The sequence below is a fragment of the Hoplias malabaricus genome, chromosome 3, assembly GCF_029633855.1.
Source record: "Hoplias malabaricus isolate fHopMal1 chromosome 3, fHopMal1.hap1, whole genome shotgun sequence".
NCBI classification, from domain to species: Eukaryota; Metazoa; Chordata; class Actinopteri; order Characiformes; family Erythrinidae; genus Hoplias; species Hoplias malabaricus.
This window is the reverse complement of record NC_089802.1, coordinates 74,944,628-74,964,627: the sequence shown is the minus strand read 5'-3', so window position 1 is coordinate 74,964,627 and position 20,000 is coordinate 74,944,628. Positions and strand designations below refer to the sequence as shown.

The 20,000-nt window shown below is 42.7% G+C and overlaps 2 protein-coding genes across 4 annotated transcripts in view; one reads left to right on the top strand and one right to left on the bottom strand.

Annotated features, from left to right (window-relative positions):
* Positions 1-7,544, bottom strand: part of LOC136690968 (synaptogyrin-1-like) — a 20,139-nt gene extending 12,595 nt beyond the window's left edge. For both annotated transcript variants that reach the window (XM_066663135.1, XM_066663136.1), the window contains exon 1: positions 7,199-7,544. In XM_066663135.1, the coding sequence (XP_066519232.1) occupies positions 7,199-7,297 (99 nt within the window). In that variant the 5' untranslated portion in view covers positions 7,298-7,544. The remainder of the gene's footprint in view (positions 1-7,198) is intronic.
* A 1,122-nt stretch (positions 7,545-8,666) lies between these two features.
* ift27 (intraflagellar transport 27 homolog (Chlamydomonas)) lies at positions 8,667-19,994 on the top strand. Of its 2 annotated transcripts, none has more exons than XM_066665622.1 (7): positions 8,667-8,800; positions 9,489-9,568; positions 13,758-13,817; positions 16,339-16,398; positions 17,840-17,957; positions 18,230-18,339; positions 19,039-19,994. In XM_066665622.1, exons 1-7 carry the CDS (start codon positions 8,767-8,769, stop codon positions 19,135-19,137), a joined length of 561 nt encoding a protein of 186 aa, XP_066521719.1. In that variant the 5' UTR covers positions 8,667-8,766; the 3' UTR covers positions 19,138-19,994. The 2 variants fall into 2 exon arrangements, with proteins under 2 accessions (XP_066521719.1, XP_066521718.1); XM_066665621.1 differs by having other exon boundaries at positions 18,215-18,339.
* The last annotated feature ends 6 nt before the right edge of the window (positions 19,995-20,000 follow it).

Here is a 20,000-nt window from a genome sequence, read left to right as displayed (position 1 = left end):
TATACTGATACTGATTTGCGGTCAAATCGCCCTGCACTATTTCAACATATGTCTTGTCCATGAATACAAGCTCCTGGAAGCTGCACACGGTCTCTGTGTTCATAGCTGCACAACCCCAGCCTAGATATCATTTAGCTATAAGCACGCTAATCAGGCAAAGATTTAATGTAAATATAAAGTTAGTCTTCTGTCGTACTACAGACTAGAAAACATCTCACAAAGCGAAATCATTCAGAAATGTTTTTGAACGCTACTAAAGCACTGCAATCAAACAACATTTCCAAATATTTTAGCCTCATATTGATATGTGCATATATTGCTATTAGCCTTTTAATGCTAAACCCACCAGTTTAAACTATACTTATTTACACACAGTGTATAAGGTATTAACAATGTCTCGATTAATAAAGACCTGTCATAAAAGACACACAGCTAATACAAACACACACACAGATAAATTCTAGAAACACACATACTGCACTTTAGCCTGAGGCCCACTGTCCCTCCTCACACTCGTCTAATACAGGAACTCCTTCCTTCCCTTAGCATCCCTGGCTTGGACTCTTTTCTCTCTCTCTCTCTCTCTCTCTCTCTCTCTCTCTCTCTCGCTCTCTCTCTCTCTCTCTCTCTCTCTCTCTCTCTCGACTGCACTATGAGTGTCTTGTTGGCAGGGACAGGAGTAGTGGGTGTGTATTGAACTCACTGCAGTCTCCACACTGCACTGGTAGTAAACAACAACAAACACAACCCAATCTCACACACACACACCCAATACATACACATACACACACTTTCCTGATAGTTGCATGCACTCAAGCATGATCAGCTGGGTGTTAAAGACCACATGCGGACCTATTGAGTGATCCATATGAACAAAAATATATCGAATTTGAGCTTGTGTTTCAAACTTTACACACAATAAGCCAGGGATTCGTTTAAGGGGCAACTGAGGGACACATAGGGACCTACAGAAAGGAGACAATTAAAGAGCTGAAAAAGTGTGTCCTTTATATCAAATTTAATAAGGCAACGTGGCAAAAATATACAATTCCCGATGATAAAAACGAATACAATGATCTCAGAACAGGTTGGACACAGGATGTTGTGGTTTACAGACTGTATATAACTGGTATAAATCTGTCTTTGTTTGATAGCGTTCATGTTCCTCAGTGTTCCAGAGGACCATGATGTAATGAGATAAGTGCACTATGATGTATCTGATATCATTGTCTGTCCCTAGTTTACAGATGTCCCTGCACTGGGCCTAAAAAAGAAAGAGGAAAGAGTGTTTAAACGGTAAAGTCATTAATGAAGTGTTTACACAGGCCACTGTTGTTGTTTCCTAATTAACTGGACCCTTGACAAGTCAATACTGGAGACAGTCTTTCAGGGAGAGATGGAGTGGTGGCGTTTACACACAGAAGAGAAGGACAAAGGAGAGAGAGAGAGAGAGAGAGAGAGAGAGAGAGAGAGAGAGAGAGAGAGATGATAGAAAGACAATCTTCAAGGTCATTCCTCTAAATTTAATACTGCAGTTTAAAGGGATATTAAATTTAAAAAATGTGTCCTTTAAGTTCCAAAACACTAAGTTCCACACTGTAAACAATCAACTGTTTAACCTCAAACATCCACAATGAAGTTTTAAGGAGAGTTTCTGCTTGTTCAGTGAGTGGTAATATAACAGAGAGCAGCCAATCAGAACACAGATCATTTACAAGCATCAGCCTTAAAGGCACAGACACATAAGAGACCTGTTAAAATGAACAATTTTCATAACGCTGTGACTAGTGCTGGGCGATATGAGCGCAAATCAGTATCACGATTAATTGTACATTTTATGATTATTATTAATGAACGATTATTTATTTTTTGTATTTCTGACCCTCGTAGTTCAGTGACGAGGCTTGTGCTGTAAATATGCTCCAGTATTAAACCTGGGATATTATTTCTAATGTTGCTGGGAGCTTGTCCCATTCTGTTTTATTTTCTCAGCGTTTACATTTGACTTCTTTTTGTTCAGTGTTGAATTATAGTCAAAACAAAGCGCGTCCAAACCACAGATGATGTGTTTTCTTTGGTACGAGCTGCTTGAGTCGCTCAGTCTCCCTCTGCCTTTAGGTTGCTTCCATGTGGAAGATTGGGGCAGAATCACGACATAATCACAAAATTATGTCGATAAAAATTTCTGAATGGGGGCCGCACGGTGGCGCAGCAGGTAGGTGTCGCAGTCACACAGCTCCAGGGGCCTGGAGGTTGTGGGTTCGATTCCCGCTCCGAGTGACTGTCTGTGAGGAGTGTTCTCCCTGTGTCTGTGTGGGTTTCCTCCGGGTGACTGTCTGTGAGGAGTGTGGTGTGTTCTCTCTGTGTCTGCATGGGTTTCCTCCGGGTGACTGTCTGTGAGGAGTGTGGTGTGTTCTCCCTGTGTCTGCGTGGGTTTCCTCCGGGTGACTATCTGTGAGGAGTGTGGTGTGTTCTCCCTGTGTCTGTGTGGGTTTCCTCCGGGTGACTGTCTGTGAGGAGTGTGGTGTGTTCTCCCTGTGTCTGCGTGGGTTTCCTCCGGGTGACTGTCTGTGAGGAGTGTGGTGTGTTCTCCCTGTGTCTGCGTGGGTTTCCTCCGGGTGACTGTCTGTGAGGAGTGTGGTGTGTTCTCCCTGTGTCTGCGTGGGTTTCCTCCGGGTGACTGTCTGTGAGGAGTGTGGTGTGTTCTCCCTGTGTCTGCGTGGGTTTCCTCCGGGTGACTGTCTGTGAGGAGTGTGGTGTGTTCTCCCTGTGTCTGCGTGGGTTTCCTCCGGGTGACTGTCTGTGAGGAGTGTGGTGTGTTCTCCCTGTGTCTGCGTGGGTTTCCTCCGGGTGACTGTCTGTGAGAAGTGTGGTGTGTTCTCTGTGTCTGCGTGGGTTTCCTCAGGGTGACTGTCTGTGAGGAGTGTGGTGTGTTCTCTGTGTCTGCGTGGGTTTCCTCCGGGTGACTGTCTGTGAGGAGTGTTGTGTGTTCTCCCTGTGTCTGCGTGGGTTTCCTCTGGGTGACTGTCTGTGGGGAGTGTGATGTGTTCTCACTGTGTCTGCGTGGGTTTCTTCTCGGTGACTGTCTGTGAGGAGTGTGGTGTGTTCTCTCTGTGTCTGCGTGAGCTTCCCTCCAGGGTGTAAGTTTTGAGGAGTGTGGTGTGTTCTCCCTGTGTCTGCGTGGGTTTCCTCCGGGTGACTGTCTGTGAGGAGTGTGGTGTGTTCTCCCTGTGTCTGCGTGGGTTTCCTCCGGGTGACTGTCTGTGAGAAGTGTGGTGTGTTCTCTGTGTCTGCGTGGGTTTCCTCAGGGTGACTGTCTGTGAGGAGTGTGGTGTGTTCTCTGTGTCTGCGTGGGTTTCCTCCGGGTGACTGTCTGTGAGGAGTGTTGTGTGTTCTCCCTGTGTCTGCGTGGGTTTCCTCTGGGTGACTGTCTGTGAGGAGTGTGATGTGTTCTCACTGTGTCTGCGTGGGTTTCTTCTCGGTGACTGTCTGTGAGGAGTGTGGTGTGTTCTCTCTGTGTCTGCGTGAGTTTCCCTCCAGGGTGTAAGTTTTGAGGAGTGTGGTGTGTTCTCTCTGTGTCTGCGTGGGTTTCCTCCGGGTGACTGTCTGTGAGGAGTGTGGTGTGTTCTCCCTGTGTCTGCATTGGATTCCTCCGGTTGACTGTCTGTGAGGAGTGTTGTGTGTTCTCTCTGTGTCTGCGTGGGTTTCCTCCGGTTGACTGTCTGTGAGGAGTGTTGTGTGTTCTCTCTGTGTCTGCGTGGGATTCCTCCAGGTGACTGTCTGTGAGGAGTGTGGTGTGTTCTCTCTGTGTCTGCATGGGTTTCCTCCGGTTGACTGTCTGTGAGGAGTGTGGTGTGTTCTCTCTGTGTCTGCGTGGGTTTCCTCCAGGTGACTGTCTGTGAGGAGTGTGGTGTGTTCTCTCTGTGTCTGCGTGAGTTTCCCTCCAGGGTGTATTCCCGCCTTGCGCCCAATGATTCCAGGTAGGCTCTGGATGGGTGGATGGAAATTCTGAATGTCCATTTCGATTAAGCTTTGATTAATTGCCCTAGTTATGACTGTAAACCTTTTGATCCATAATTTGCACAAAATTCATATGCCATATCTCAAAGGAAAAAATCAAATACAAGCCAGAAAACCAAAACACAACCCCTTAGATTTAAACGAGTGACTATGACGAACACTTAATTAAAACATTAATTCATTCTGTCAGTTCCCCTCTGAGTGTTCTGACCTGATTACTCACTGAATGGTCACGTTTACACAGAGGCGGAAACACCAGCTTTTGTTTTATACTGTTACAATTTCATCAATAGAAATTATACAAAATTACTCAGTGTTTTATTAACGTCCAGTAAAAGCAATGTTTTTTTATCCTTTTCCTGTCCGGTGACCATTTTGAAAAGATGTGAGGCTTTGCTTGAGAAAGAGATATACATCCTCCTAGCACTGGAATGAGGTCAGATTGGTGTCTGAGATCCAGAACTAATCGTGGGAAATCAGTACAAGACCTTGCAAAGGTTTTTGAAGCAGAGTGCCATCAAATCCTCAATGAAAAGTGTAGTAAAACATTTTCAGAACAGCAGAATATGTTTTAGTAACGTCTGACCATACAGCTGGAGTATGATATTATCCTAAACATTGTTTACATCAGTCAATTACTCCACTCTCGTCCAATAATCAATCCTCCATCTACAGTCCTAGTGTCCCCCAAAACGAACCTGATCCATGTTGGGTCACGTCCTGCAGCCGTACGCAGTGCTGAAGAGTGAGTTTCTATTAAATCTCTGATCAGAACTGGCTGCGGCTGGTGTCGGAGAGAAAAAACAACAACAGCAACAACAGCCACAAGGCTCTGAGCTGTGATCAGCAGGAATATCAACTCTCCGCTGGCCTTGTCCAGGGGCCTGCAGCTTTCCAGCAGTGTACGGAGGACTGAAGGAGCTAATCACAGGATGAACACTGAGCAGAAGGGGCTTGTTAGTTGTTTAACGGAGATGCTGTGGAATGTCTCTCATATATATATAAAGATATAGATCATAAACTTATCTAAAGCAGTACACAGAATGCCAAAGAACGTTATGAGAGCTTGTTGTGGTTCTGAGATTTAGTTTTTCTTTTTTTGGGCAAAAAAAATTAATAAAATAAATAATAATAATAATAATAATAATAATAATAATAATACATACACACACACACACACACACAGTATATATATATATATCCCCTACTAATTTTATTTAAAGTAAGGAAACTGTGTCCTTGATGTGAGGCAGTGAACTGCATCCCCTGCTAAACGTGAGTGTGAGTCATATGCATGTGACTATGAATGTGAGTGAGTGAGTGAATATGCATGTGACTATGAATGTGAGTGAGTGAATATGCATGTGACTATGAATGTGAGTGAGTGAATATGCATGTGACTATGAATGTGAGTGAATATGCATGTGACTATGAATGTGAGTGAGTGAATATGCATGTGACTATGAATGTGAGTGAGTGAATATGCACGTTACTATGAATGTGAGTGAGTGAGTGAATATGCATGTGACTATGAATGTGAGTGAGTGAATATGCATGTGACTATGAATGTGAGTGAGTGAATATGCATGTGACTATGAATGTGAGTGAGTGAATATGCACGTTACTATGAATGTGAGTGAGTGAGTGAATATGCATGTGACTATGAATGTGAGTGAGTGAATATGCATGTGACTATGAATGTGAGTGAATATGCATGTGACTATGAATGTGAGTGAGTGAATATGCATGTGACTATGAATGTGAGTGAGTGAATATGCACGTTACTATGAATGTGAGTGAGTGAGTGAATATGCATGTGACTATGAATGTGAGTGAGTGAATATGCATGTGACTATGAATGTGAATGAGTGAATGTGCATGTGACTATGAATGTGAATGAGTGAATATGCATGTGAATGAGTGAATATGCATGTGACTATGAATGTGAATGAGTGAATATGCATGTGACTATGAATGTGAATGAGTGAATATGCATGTGACTATGAATATGAACGAGTGAATATGCATGTGACTATGAATATGAACGAGTGAATATGCATGTGACTATGAATGTGAATGAGTGAATATGCATGTGACTATGAATGTAAGTGAGTGAGTGAGTGAATATGCATATGAGGAAGTTAGTGAGTGACAGTGAGGAAGTGAGATATGAGCCAGTTCTAAACCTTAACTTCAAATGGAAATGGAAGTCAATGTAAAAAGATCATATTCCAAGCAAATTTTGATCATGAAAATCATGAGTCTTATGAAGCTGATAAACAGAAATTAAGAAATGAAGTCTTCTGACTTGTGAATGTGCGTGTGTGTGTGTGTGTGTGTGCGTGCGTGCGTGTGCGTGTGCATGCACGCGCGCGTGTGCTCTACATGAACTGTCCTTCTCTGAATGTCATCACCGCTTGACCATTGCCTTCTCTCTCTCACTCACTACGCTGTGACTGCCAAACCATAGGGACAGTGTCCTGGCCAATTTAACCCCTTAAATGCCATAGACCCTTAGGCCAGACCACATTTGCACAATTACATAACGTCGCACACTAGCTCCTAAATCATTCGTTTCTGTATCAAGTCTTGGGACTAAAACAAGCCCAAGAGTTTAAAGTGAAATTCCAAACTTTTCAAAACTTTGAGCATAATTACACAGTAAAGATTGAAACAAATTCAACGAGAGTGGTTTGATTTGAAACGTTCCGTTACTGAGTCAGAATTGTTTACAGTCTGAATTATTAAGACATTTGTTTGATGACGGTTCTGACAGAAGGTTTTGGTTTAAATTGTATGCTTTAAAATCCACTCAGTGGTGTAAACAAAAAAGTGTAAAGCCCCCTAGTACACTGCACTAGCAGTTATCACAAACATGCAGGAAATGCAGAGAAATCCCTTTTAAACCTGATTCACTGTGGTTCCAACACATGACTGTGCATTATGTATGATACCATGGTAAAAATGACGGAGGGCCTGGACTGTTTATATTTGCCTTCACTCCATTACTGCAGCAGACTGTCCTGCACCTGACCACCAACATGGCACTACTGGCCACACACACACACACACACACTATTGCACACAAACACTATTGCATGTCTAGGATTGACAAGCACATGGCAAGGGTGTGTGTGTGTGTGTGTGTGTGAGAGAGAGAGAGAAGGCCAGCACTCACCCAGGACACGATGCGTAGGATGGTATGCGGCTGCTGAAAGAAGGTGGTGGGGTCGAAGGCTCCTCCAGCCTTCCCCGCTCCATACGCCATTCCCTCCATCTTATTCCCTTCTTCTTTCTGTGATATTCTCTCTCTCTCTCTCTCTTCCTTGGTGATGCTCGCCTCTCCCTCGGAAAACGCTCTCTCTCTCTCTCTCAGTGATGCTCACCTCTCTCCTTCCTCTCTCTCTCTCTCACTGAATCTGTCTTTTCTCACGGAGATACTTGTATAAAAATGGCCTCGTTGACGCCCCCACCTCTCTCTCCGTGTCCGGTCCTCTCTGACCCTCAGCACGCTGCACCTCTCCTCTGTCTCCGGAGCTCGTTACGCCGAGTGCGCGTGCGGCTGTACCAGAACACGCGGGCTCGATTTCAAATAGCTCCTAGAACCCTACATAGTGCACTCTGTTGGCTGTGAAATTTGGCTCATACGCCCAGAAGTGTGCAGTACAGTTGACCTGTTATTAGTCACGTCACGCACTGGTGGGTCCAGAGATACTTGTCTTAAACCCTGCGTAGTGCACTAATTAGGGAGCAAAAAGAGAGTCGAGATATTTTATTATACTTTTTTAATATATATATATATATATATATATTGATATATTCCGAATTCTCGAATTCTCGAATCTCTAAGATTCAGGAACTGGACAGGAGACCTGACAAAAACATTTGGAAGAAAAGATTCATATTACTATATAATGTATATAAAATCTGGAATCTAGAGGCCATAACCACTCATTTGAGGAAATATTAATTACACATAAGCATTATGCAACAGCTTGGATACCCCATGAATTAAATGCAGTGTTTTGCTGATTTGTGTAAAGAAACACATCTTTTACAAATATCACATTCAAAAACGATAGCCTATGGTTTTTGTACGTTTATCTTAATTACACATTGTGCGTATGTTCTACAAAAATTGAATATATAATATTAAACATGTGCTATAATTTTAAGTATTAGCACATTGTTAGGTAATTATACTCTTGCTACTACTGTTATTGTAACTACTACTACTACTACTAACAGTATAATTTACTGCCAGTATTTTACTTATAATTATTATTGCTATTATTATATTACATTAAATATTTATAGACTCAATATGTTATCAAATATATTACTATTATTATTAACAACAACAACAACACAACAACAACAAAAATAATATTAATTATTATTTATTTATTTATTTAATTGATTGATTAATGTATTTATTTTTATTTGATAAAAGTTTGCCTCGGTGTTTCTGCTCCGTGGTGCCCTCCAGCGACAAATATTAGATAAGAGTCCTGTATCACATCACTGACGTAGTGTAAATGCGTCACCAGCTCAGCCAATCATGTTACTGAAGCCACGTCATGTGCCGCTGCTGAGACCAATGAACGCGTTCCGTTTTAGTTACTAAGCAACGCGTTGTGTGTGTGGAGTCTGGGCTTAAGGAAGAGAGAGGGACGCCACATTAAAAGACTTTGCAATATTTATTAATTTGTTTTACTCTGTTTTCCTGCATCCTGGTTTTACCCGATGGTGAAACTGAGAGCCAGGTGTATTCTTGTCGGTAAGCCGCATGTAAAAGGGTGTTAGTGCTGGTTTATCTTTGGGGACTTGGATAAAACGAAGCGGAGGTTTGGTTTCTTATTCGAGTTTTCCGTTCCACCTTAAATGGCAGTTACCCTTCAGCGCCGCTGCAATTAAGGTGGAAAGGTGAATTAGAATAAAACGCCAGCTTGAAGATTTATTCCACAATAGCAATCCTCAACTCTGGGCTTAGGTTATCTGACTAACTTTTAAATCCTGGGGACAGCTCACAAAGCAGAGGTTTTAAGTCCCCCTCTGCTTACCAATTAAGTCTCATCTCTGTTCATGAAAATTACATTTTTATAATTGCAAAAAAAAAAAAAAAAGGCCTGTATGCGTTTGTCTTTATTTAGTATTCTCCCCACCTCTGTCTCCACCCATCCCTCCATTGCACCTACAGCTCAAAAGCCACGCCTCTTAAGTTGAGCGTATGAACACCACCACACAGACATGTTACCAAGCTTAAAAACCTACTTTTCAATGGATTTCTATGTCAGGTTTATTCAGAATTATTACTCCAGATGTTTGGTGATAAATGTCTGCCTTTTATTAATTTACTGCATATAAATATATGTCATATATATCTCAGCAGATATATTCGGGATGTATTTTGGTGTACAATTTCCATATCAGTGTACGCCTTCTTCATTTAATTATTATGTTTGCAGGAGATGCAGCGGTTGGGAAAAGTGCCCTCTGCCAGATGTTACGCAGTGATGGAGCTCACTTTCAGAAGAACTACAGCATGGTGAGGAGTGTTGTGTGTCTCGATTTCAAATAAAAGCCCTATATTTGATTAATCACTACTTTGGATTCAGTGTGTTCACAAAGACTAGTCTAATAATTAAGTTTGGGTTCATCCTGTAGAACGACTCTCGGAGGCCCACTGTTGATTACAATGAAAGTAATCTCCGCTTACACCACCTGGCACCTCCTGACAGCTGAGTGAATATTGGGAAACCGCTCCCTGCCAAAGTCAGTTGATAAAGTCCCACAGGCAGAGAGAGTAATGCCTCCTCCGTTGTGAAATGAAATCCCTTCAAATCAATGCCTCATTGATCAGCCTGCATCGCTAGTAAAGAGAGCTGATGTTAAAAGTAGGTGATGAGGGATGGAGCTGTACACAGGTGATGTACTGGAACATGCTGGGTTTTGTAGCTGCTTGAACAAAGGAATTATAGTCTGTTTCATCTGTAGCATACTTTTACATTTAGTCTTAAGCAAAAGCAAAATAATCAAGAACAAAAAATTACTTATCAATAGATTTAAAGTTAGTTAATATTTGCGTGGACACACTGTGAAAAGACTAACAACCAGTGGAAAGTTTCAAGTGTAACCTACATCTACGTCTTTAAACCTTTTATTTATGAACTCCTGATGGTGTGGGTTCACTGATATTTATTACGTTTCAATGACTCAAACAGAATTGGCGTGCTTGCTAACATCTCTCACTTGTGGAGAAATTGTAGACGGCTAAGGACAAGTGAATAAGTATGGGAGGCCATCTAGGGCAAAAACTCTGAAACACTTGCGCGCACATTTGCACTACACTTCACATATACTCGTATATATAATAAATATGACGTGTGTGTGTGAGAGAGAGAGAGAGAGAGAGAAGATGCACTCAGCTGTGTAGCATAGGCTACAATCTTTTATGACTAATTCCTGTGCTCTGTGTCTTTTCAGAGATGAACAAACATTTGTTCTTATTATTTTTTATTAGTCTTTTCATATTTGATCAGCCATTGCGTATTTCTGGTAACAGTGAGGATATCCGTAATTTTTTGCGTGATGTCCTACGTTGTGTGGAATCCATACAAGATGACCCGCTACACAGACACTACACTGAACTTGAGCACCACACAAGAAACATTCAGTCCATCATACCTGTATTTGGGCGCAGAGAAGGGCCTGTGGTGAGAGAATGCACGACTCTTTTGGAGTCTTTATATCAGTGTCTAATTCTCATTTTACAACAATCTCCGGGCCAAAGACATCAAGGCAACAATATTCTCATAATTCCTCCAACAACTTCCAGTGGCACGTCCGGTCGCCCACGGTATGATTTAACAGCAGACCAGATTATCCACTGCCTAAATCTGGGATTTAATTGGCAAAGAATCGCTTCCATTTTTGGAATTGATCGACAAGTGTGCAAGTGTTTCAGTGTGTAGTGTGCAAGTGTTTCAGTGTAGTGTGCGCAAGTGTTTCAGTGTGTAGTGTGCAAGTGTTTCAGTGTAGTATGCGCAAGTGTTTCAGTGTGTCATGTGCAAGTGTTTCAGTGTAGTGTGCGCAAGTGTTTCAATGTAGTGTGTGCAAGTGTTTCAGTGTGTAGTGTGCATGTGTTTCAATGTAGTGTGCGCAAGTGTTTCAGTGTGTCATGTGCAAGTGTTTCAATGTAGTGTGTGCAAGTGTTTCAGTGTGTCATGTGCAAGTGTTTCAGTGTAGTGTGCGCAAGTGTTTCAGTGTGTAGTGTGCAAGTGTTTCAGTGTAGTATGCGCAAGTGTTTCAGTGTGTCATGTGCAAGTTATTCAGTGTAGTGTGCGCAAGTGTTTCAATGTAGTGTGCGCAAGTGTTTCAGTGTGTAGTGTGCAAGTGTTTCAATGTAGTGTGCGCAAGTGTTTCAGTGTGTAGTGTGCATGTGTTTCAATGTAGTGTGCGCAAGTGTTTCAGTGTGTCATGTGCAAGTGTTTCAATGTAGTGTGCGCAAGTATTTCAGTGTGTCATGTGCAAGTGTTTCAGTGTAGTGTGCGCAAGTGTTTCAATGTAGTGTGCGCAAGTGTTTCAGTGTGTCATGTGCAAGTGTTTCAGTGTAGTGTGCAAGTGTTTCAGTGTGTAGTGTGCAAGTGTTTCAATGTAGTGTGCGCACGTGTTTCAGTGTGTCATGTGCAAGTGTTTCAATGTAGTGTGTGCAAGTGTTTCAGTGTGTCATGTGCAAGTGTTTCAATGTAGTGTGCGCAAGTATTTCAGTGTGTCATGTGCAAGTGTTTCAGTGTAGTGTGCGCAAGTGTTTCAATGTAGTGTGCGCAAGTGTTTCAGTGTGTCATGTGCAAGTGTTTCAGTGTAGTGTGCGCAAGTGTTTCAATGTAGTGTGCGCAAGTGTTTCAGTGTATTTGCCCTAGACGGCCTCCCATAAATAAGCCACATCCATGAGATTTTCATACAAACAAGGGTGTTCTCCATTGTTTTAGTGGAGTTGGAGGTATGCTTGGACGCCATGATGTATTGGGCTATATATGTATGAGGCTAATGTATAAGTTATTTATGAAACAAAATTATATTAGGTGTACAAATAAGTTTTAAAATGTTTTTGTTTGTATTTTGAATTATATTTATACGTTACACCTAGTATTTTCCTCTGTTCTTTTCTATCAATAGTCTTTCTCAACCTGGGCATTGTTTTTCTTGTGAAGCTTTGTTATGGGGTTACTTCTCTGTCCCCTCTAGCTTCACTAAGTATAGTTTTAGCTACGCTTGCCTCGGAGATCCAGCGCTCCTGGCTGACGCGACTCTGTTTGGGGTAAGAAGAAAAACAGTGGATTCATGGCTTCATTCCTTTCATCGTCCATCCTTTAAACACTCTGCGCTAAAGTTAACCTGTGTTAGCGTTAATGCTAGGCTTGATGAGTTGGTGTGTGTTGGTTATGACCGACCTTTGTGGATGAATAAAGTCAATGGAGTTGAACGGAATGGAGATGAAAGGAATTGAATATAGAGGAGAGCGGCCCACGCTGCTCTGCCGACATCAGCATGCTCCGTGGCTACAGGTGACAGGAACGTCAATAATTTATACAACCACTGCAGTAATTGGGCTCGGGGAGGTAGTAGTAGAGGGAGATTTGCAGGCATAGGGTACAGTGCCAACCTGCTCGGAATGACAAAAATAAAGCATTGTGTTTTGGCCATGAGAGAGTTAGAGGGGGGCGAGGGAGGTTATAGGAGTCAAGTGGGCGGGCTAAACATCAGTAAACGGCATTAAATATGACACACGCTTGATGAATCGATTGATCGACGGACAGGGGTGTTGCGTGGGCAGGAGTTGAAGGGCACTGGCTGAAATGACGGCACTCGTGTAAAATGTCAGCTGGCTTGTTAGAGGAACTGTGTTTACCCGTAATGAGCTCTCATTGGCATTCCAGTGTGTGTGTGTGTGTGTGTGTAAAACATCACATTCATCCGCCAGCCGGTACGTCCTCCCAGGACCTCTGGCTCCCCCTCTTTTCTGCCTTTCTAGGACCTGTTTACGACTGAACAGAAGGTTTGGGTTTTACCGTTAGCTCGCAGAACGTAAAGGAAACTTCATAAACCTGGCCACTGGGACCAATTCACTTTCCAGGATGTGTTTTATGAGGAAATAAGCAAGCTGTTTTTACCAACTGCTGAAGAGATATAAGCATCATGTTAAACATAATCTCCCATAGCCTTCACTTTTGGAGATTACAAAAACACCCAGCGTAGATTTTTATAGAAACACCCACTGATTATCCACTTTATAGGAAATACCAAGCTTGTTCTTCCCCTCACTGTCAAAACACTTATCAATAATGAAGGGCTAGATTTAGAACGATGGCTAACATGAATGGCACATTATTAGGATGGTGATAGAGAGCAGGGGTTTGTAATGAAGTGGATAGAAAATGTACCCGAGTATTTTTGGAAATCAAGTGTCTTAATGGAGAGTTTGTTCTTGTTTTGCTGCAGTAACAGCCTCTGCTCTTCTGGGAAGGCTTTACCCTACATTTTGGAAGCTCTCCGTGGAGATTTGATTGCATTCGGTCATGGAAACTTTACTGAGGTCAGGTACTGATGGTGAAGGACTATTTCTGGATCACAAACAACGATCCAACTAATCCCAAAGGCAGTGGCTGGAGCTCCATCCCTTCTTTGAGAAATTTAAATGCATTAACAGTGCTTTTTGGGGTGTGTTTTTATTGCAGACTGCTGGAGTCGAGATAGTCATGAAATCGCTGAATATTCCAGAGACGGGTGACAGTGTGGTGAGTATATTCACTATCTACATATCTGCCTCAGTTTAGCTCACAGCCCTCTCCTTTAGGATGAATCTACAGGGGTTGGACAATGAAAGTGAAACACCTGGTTTTAGACCACAGTAATTTATTAGTGTGGTGTAGGGCCTCCTTTTGCGGCCAATACAGCGTCAGTTCGTCTTGGGAATGACATATACAAGTCCTGCACAGTGGTCAGAGGGATTTGAAGCCATTCTTCTTGCAGGATAGTGGCCAGGTCTCTACATGATGCTGGTGGAGGAAAACGTTTCCTCACTCGCTCCTCCAAAACACCCCAAAGTGGCTCAATAATATTTAGATCTGGTGACTGTGCAGGCCATGGGAGATGTTCAACTTCACTTTCATGTTCATCAAACCAGTCTTTCACCAGTCTTGCTGTGTGTATTGGTGCATTGTCGTCCTGATACACGGCACCGCCTTCAGGACACAGTGTTTGAACCATTGGATGCACATGGACTTACTGGTGCAGTGTGCAGTTAATGAAGATTGGTCCAATTTAGCCATGACACCTCCCACACTACAATGACAGGTGTTTCAGTTCCATTGTCCAATATGTAAGGTCTGGGCCAATTAAGAGAATTGAAGTTCAACTTTAGGTTTATGCTATAATGCATTTATGAGGTGTATGGCACATTTAAATAGACATATTGAGCATGCAATGAACAGGGAAGGTTTTCTAAGACTACCTGTCTTACATTTACTATCATTTTTGGTGCATTTGGGGATCTAGAGCTCACCAACCCACACACACTCTGAAACTAACCACCCATTTTTCTTTTGTGGGATTCTTAAGTCTGAAATAAATGTAATAAAAGAGCTGTTTTCATTCTGTGCTGCTTCACAGAGTGCAGAGGCTGTACCCAGTGAACGAGGAACGTCCCTGGACGTTTAAAATAGGTCTAAAAGTAGTCTGTCCGTCAAGGACATATTTTAAACGTCAATGGACGTCCAAAATCCATCTTAATAAGTTAGTTAAGTGGTGACCAATCGATAACGTCAGTGGACGTCCAAAACGCGTTTTATACAAGTAATTTATTTCGGGACCAATTAACAACGTCAATGGACGTCCAAAATACGTCTAATAGTCATCTTTTCAATGTCTGTGTTTGAACGTCTTTTCAACTTTCATTTTCAACCTTAAGAGAACGTTGATTAGACGGCAGTCATTACATTATTTCAACGTTGAATCAACGGCTAAATGTTTACTGGGAGTAATTTATTTTGGGACCAGTTAATAACGTCAATGGACGTCCAAAATCCATCTTAATAAGTTAGTTATCAAGTGGTGACCAATCGATAACGTCAGTGGACGTCCAAAATGCGTTTTATACAAGTAATTTATTTCGGGACCAATTAATAACGTCAATGGACGTCCAAAATACGTCTAATAGTCGTCTTTTCAATGTCTGTGTTTGAACGTCTTTTCAACTTTCATTTTCAACCTTAAGAGAACGTTGATTAGACGGCAGTCATTACATTATTTCAACGTTGAATCAACGGCTAAATGTTTACTGGGAGTAATTTATTTTGGGACCAGTTAATAACGTCAATGGACGTCCAAAATCCATCTTAATAAGTTAGTTATCAAGTGGTGACCAATCGATAACGTCAGTGGACGTCCAAAATGCGTTTTATACAAGTAATTTATTTCGGGACCAATTAATAACGTCAATGGACGTCTAATAGTCGTCTTTTCAATGTCTGTGTTTGGACGTCTTTTCAACTTTCATTTTCAACCTTAAGAGAACGTTGATTAGACGGCAGTCATTACGTTATTTCAACGTTGAATCAACAGCTAAATGTTTACTGGGAGTAATTTATTTTGGGACCAATTAATAACGTCAATGGACGTCCAAAATCCATCTTAATAAGTTAGTTATCAAGTGGTGACCAATCGATAACGTCAGTGGACGTCCAAAATGCGTTTTATACAAGTAATTTATTTCGGGATCAATTAATAACGTCAATGGACGTCTAATAGTCGTCTTTTCAATGTCTGTGTTTGGACGTCTTTTCAACTTTCGTTTTCAACCTTAAGAGAACGTTGATTAGACGGCAGTCATTACGTTATTTCAACGTTGAATCAACGGCTAAATGTTTACTGGGTAGAATTTTCCAGCATCCGTATCTGAGCCTCTCCAACGACAGTGCTGTTTCTACGAGAGGCCACAAAGATGTGGTTAAAGTAGGGGAACTGTGTTAACTTGTGGCAAAGGTTCATAGTATAGACCCTTTAATTCTCTAAATGACGAATACTCGACACAACATAGATTTACATGTAAAATAATAAACTAGATGAATGCTGCCTCTTTGAAGTGCAAATCAATCAATACATTGGTACAATGGTGGGTTTTTTTCTGTAAATAATACATCAGCTGTTGAGATATTGATTGTGTACCCCTATACTCCCTCAAGTGTCGGTATATTCTGTCCAGTTTTAAAGCTCAGACAGCTGTTCAAATGTCAGTGTTCCTTGCTTTGGCTCTTTCAGGAGCTGTACATCTTTGACTCGGCTGGACGGGAGACATTTGTGGAGGCCTGTGAGAAGACAGTAAGAGAAAATGTTTATGTACCATTCTCTGGTTCCTGAGTTTGATGGATCTAAGCTTTTGATGCCAGCCCCAGTGCAGCAGACCCCTGTAGAATAGTTTTCCTCTTGCTCCAGTGCACCTGATTAAACTCGGGAAAGCTTTAGTAATTAGCCGAGGTGAATCAGATGTGTAAGAGCAGGGGGAAAACACTGAATTGAGTAGGGCAATGGGTCCCAGGAATGTTACCACTAGAAGCACTAATTTAAAATAAATCTCAATGTTAAAGCCAACTGGGGTTTTACTGTAGCTTTTCCGTTTTCAGTGCCTTAATGAATTCTCGAGATCTATTAGTTAATAGCTTTGGTTTCAATTCTCCACATGTAACTGCTGAATATGTGTCCACTGGGGCTGGCTGTCTGGAGGACCACTGACGTGTTTGGCTATATTTAAAAGTTGGACCACATGTACTCAAATGACATGTTTTGCTGGAAATAAATCATTGGGATTTCCTGTACTTAGTGTAAATAATGAGTATTTTCTAATTCTTTTCGCTGTTTTTGATTTCCTGACAAGGGCGGCAAAGTGGTGCAGCAGGTAGTTGTCGCAGTCACACAGCTCCAGGGACCTGGAGGTTGTGGGTTCGATTCCCGCTCCGGGTGACTGTCTGTGAGGAGTGTGGTGTGTTCTCCCTGTGTCTGCGTGGGTTTACTCCGGGTGACTGTCTGTAAGGAGTGTGGTGTGTTCTCCCTGTGTCTGCGTGGGTTTCCTCCGGGTGACTGTCTGTGAGGAGTGTGGTGTGTTCTCCCTGTGTCTGTGTGGGTTTCCTCCGGGTGACTGTCTGTGAGGAGTGTGGTGTGTTCTCCCTGTGTCTGCGTGGGTTTCCTCCGGGTGACTGTCTGTGAGGAGTGTGGTGTGTTCTCCCTGTGTCTGCGTGGGTTTCCTCCGGGTGACTGTCTGTGAGGAGTGTGGTGTGTTCTCCCTGTGTCTGCGTGGGCTTCCTCCGGGTGACTGTCTGTGAGGAGTGTGGTGTGTTCTCCCTGTTTCTGCGTGGGCTTCCTCCGGGTGCTCCCGTTTCCTCCCACGTTCCAAAAACACACATTGGTAGGTGGATTGGTGACTCAAAAGTGTCCGCAGGTGTGAGTGTGTGTGTTGCCCTGTGAAGGACTGGCGCCCCCTCCAGGGTGTGTTCCCAATGATTCCAGGTAGGCTCTGGACACACTGCGACCCTGAACTGGATAAGGGTTACAGACAATGAATGAATGAATGATTTCCTGACAGCAATGATATAATTAATTCTGCAAATTTAAACTAAATGTGCATTAAATTGTGCAAAAGTGTCTTCAAAATATCAATTAACTGAGGCATTAAAAGCTTTGCATACCACTATATTGTATATACTACTATATTATATATTTACCAGGTTTGTGTGTGTGTGTGTTTTTGTATTTGATTGTGTGTTAGTGGGGGCAGCCTTCACTTGTGTGTGTGGTGTTTGATATCAGCAGCTTGGCTTCGTTCCACAGCTGCAGCCGGTGGCTGGAGAGAGTCCGAGCTCGCTGTAGCGGACTGCCTGTACCAGGTGGGTCAATACATTCCGATATTCCGAAAGAACATTTTACTTCAAATACACAGCTGTCATATTTTCACTTTTTCTTGAGCAAAACTAGGCGGTCAAAACATAAATTACTAGTAAACTGGGAATGGGTAGAGCCCTAAACCACAGATGTAGAAAAAGCCTGAACAGAACGTCTAGACACTAAACAGTGGAGAGCAGATTCTGGTGATCCAGCATAATCCTGAAGTGTAGGAATGCTCTGGCTGACCTGGTATTGACAGATCCGGTGTATAAAGGTGTCCTGGTGGGGAATAAATCTGACTTGTCGTCGAGGAGGGAGGTGGAGGCGGCTGAGGCGCAAGACTGGGCACAAAGCCAGGGTCTCCAGTACTACGAGACCTCCGCTGTGAGTGCCCCCTAACCCCAACTACAGTCACTGTTTCATTAACATTCATTAACTCCTGGTCAAATTACATGTTCACATAGTTTCTCAGTGAAAATTACCATGTTGTTATCATGTGAATAGCTGAACTTGTGAATGGGGGGAGGGGGGGGAATCATATGTAGTCTATTATTCAATAACTGCCACTGATATGAATTATATAGTAATATAGTAATAGAGTGTGGGAAAATAACCATGGCCCATGATCAGGGGCTTACAACTGGGCATGTATTTCCAGGAGTTTTGAATTACACTTTCAGACTTTCATTAATATTATTATTACTTCTTTATTAGCTTAGTATTCACTTATGTATTCTCTCTCTCTCTCTCTCTCTCTCTCTTTCTCTCTCTCTCTTTCTCTCTCTCTCTCTCTCCCTCTCTTTCTCTTTCTCTCTCTCTTTCTCTTTCTATCTGTCTCTCTTTCTCTGTCTCTTCCTCTCTCTCTCTCTCTCTCTTTCTTTCTCTCTCTCTCTCTCTCTCTTTCTCTCTTTTTCTCTTTCTCTCTCTCTCTTTCTCTCTCTCTCTCTCTCTTTCTCTCTCTCTCTCTCTCTTTCTCTCTTCCTCTCTCTCTTTCTCTCCCTCTCTTTCTCTTTCTTTCTCTCTCTCTCTCTCTCTCTCTCTCTCTCTCTCTCTCTCTCTCTCTCTCTCTCTCTGTGTATTCAGAAGGACATGGAGAACTGCGACGCCCCCTTCCTGAGTTTAGCCCAAACATTCTACATTCTCTATCAGGATCGAAAGCAGATGATCCAGAACCTTGGCTGATGCTCCACAGTGGTCCACAAATTTCAATTTTCTGCTTCAGGGATGTCCAGTTCTGGTCTTGGACGTCCAATTTGATGATTTCTTGCTCTAACAGACCACTCTATAACTCTCACTGAATATAACCAGATGAGTTGAGGTGTATTTTCAGCAGAAAGACCACCAGCCTTACTGGACTCTTTCCCTCCAAGACCAATCTGGACCAATCTGGACCCAGCTGGTTTATTTCTAATTCGTTTGTGTGAATTTTTCTTTTCTAATACTCCACATGTACGTGCATATTTATTCATTCATTCATTATCTATAACTGCTTTTCCAATTCAGAGTCACGGTGGGTCTGGAGCCTGCCCGGAATCACAGGGCACAAGGCAGGAACACACCCTGGAGGGGGCGCCAGTCATTCACAGGGTGACACACACTCACAGCTATGGACACTTTTGAGTCGCTAATCCATCTACCAACGTGTGTTTTTGGACTGTGGGACGAAACCGGAGCACCCGGAGGAAACCCACGCAGACACAGGGAGAACACACCACACTCCTCACAGACAGTCACCCGGAGGAAACCCACGCAGACACAGGGAGAACACACCACACTCCTCACAGACAGTCACCCGGAGGAAACCCACGCAGACACAGGGAGAACACACCACACTCCTCACAGACAGTCACCCGGAGGAAACCCACGCAGACACAGGGAGAACACACCACACTCCTCACAGACAGTCACCCGGAGCGGGACTCGAACCCCGAACTTCCAGGTCCCTGGAGCTGTTTGACTACGACACCTACCTGCTGCTCCACCGTGCCGCCTCATGCATATATATTCAGATCAATAAAACTCTTCGTACATTTCTACACGTTGAA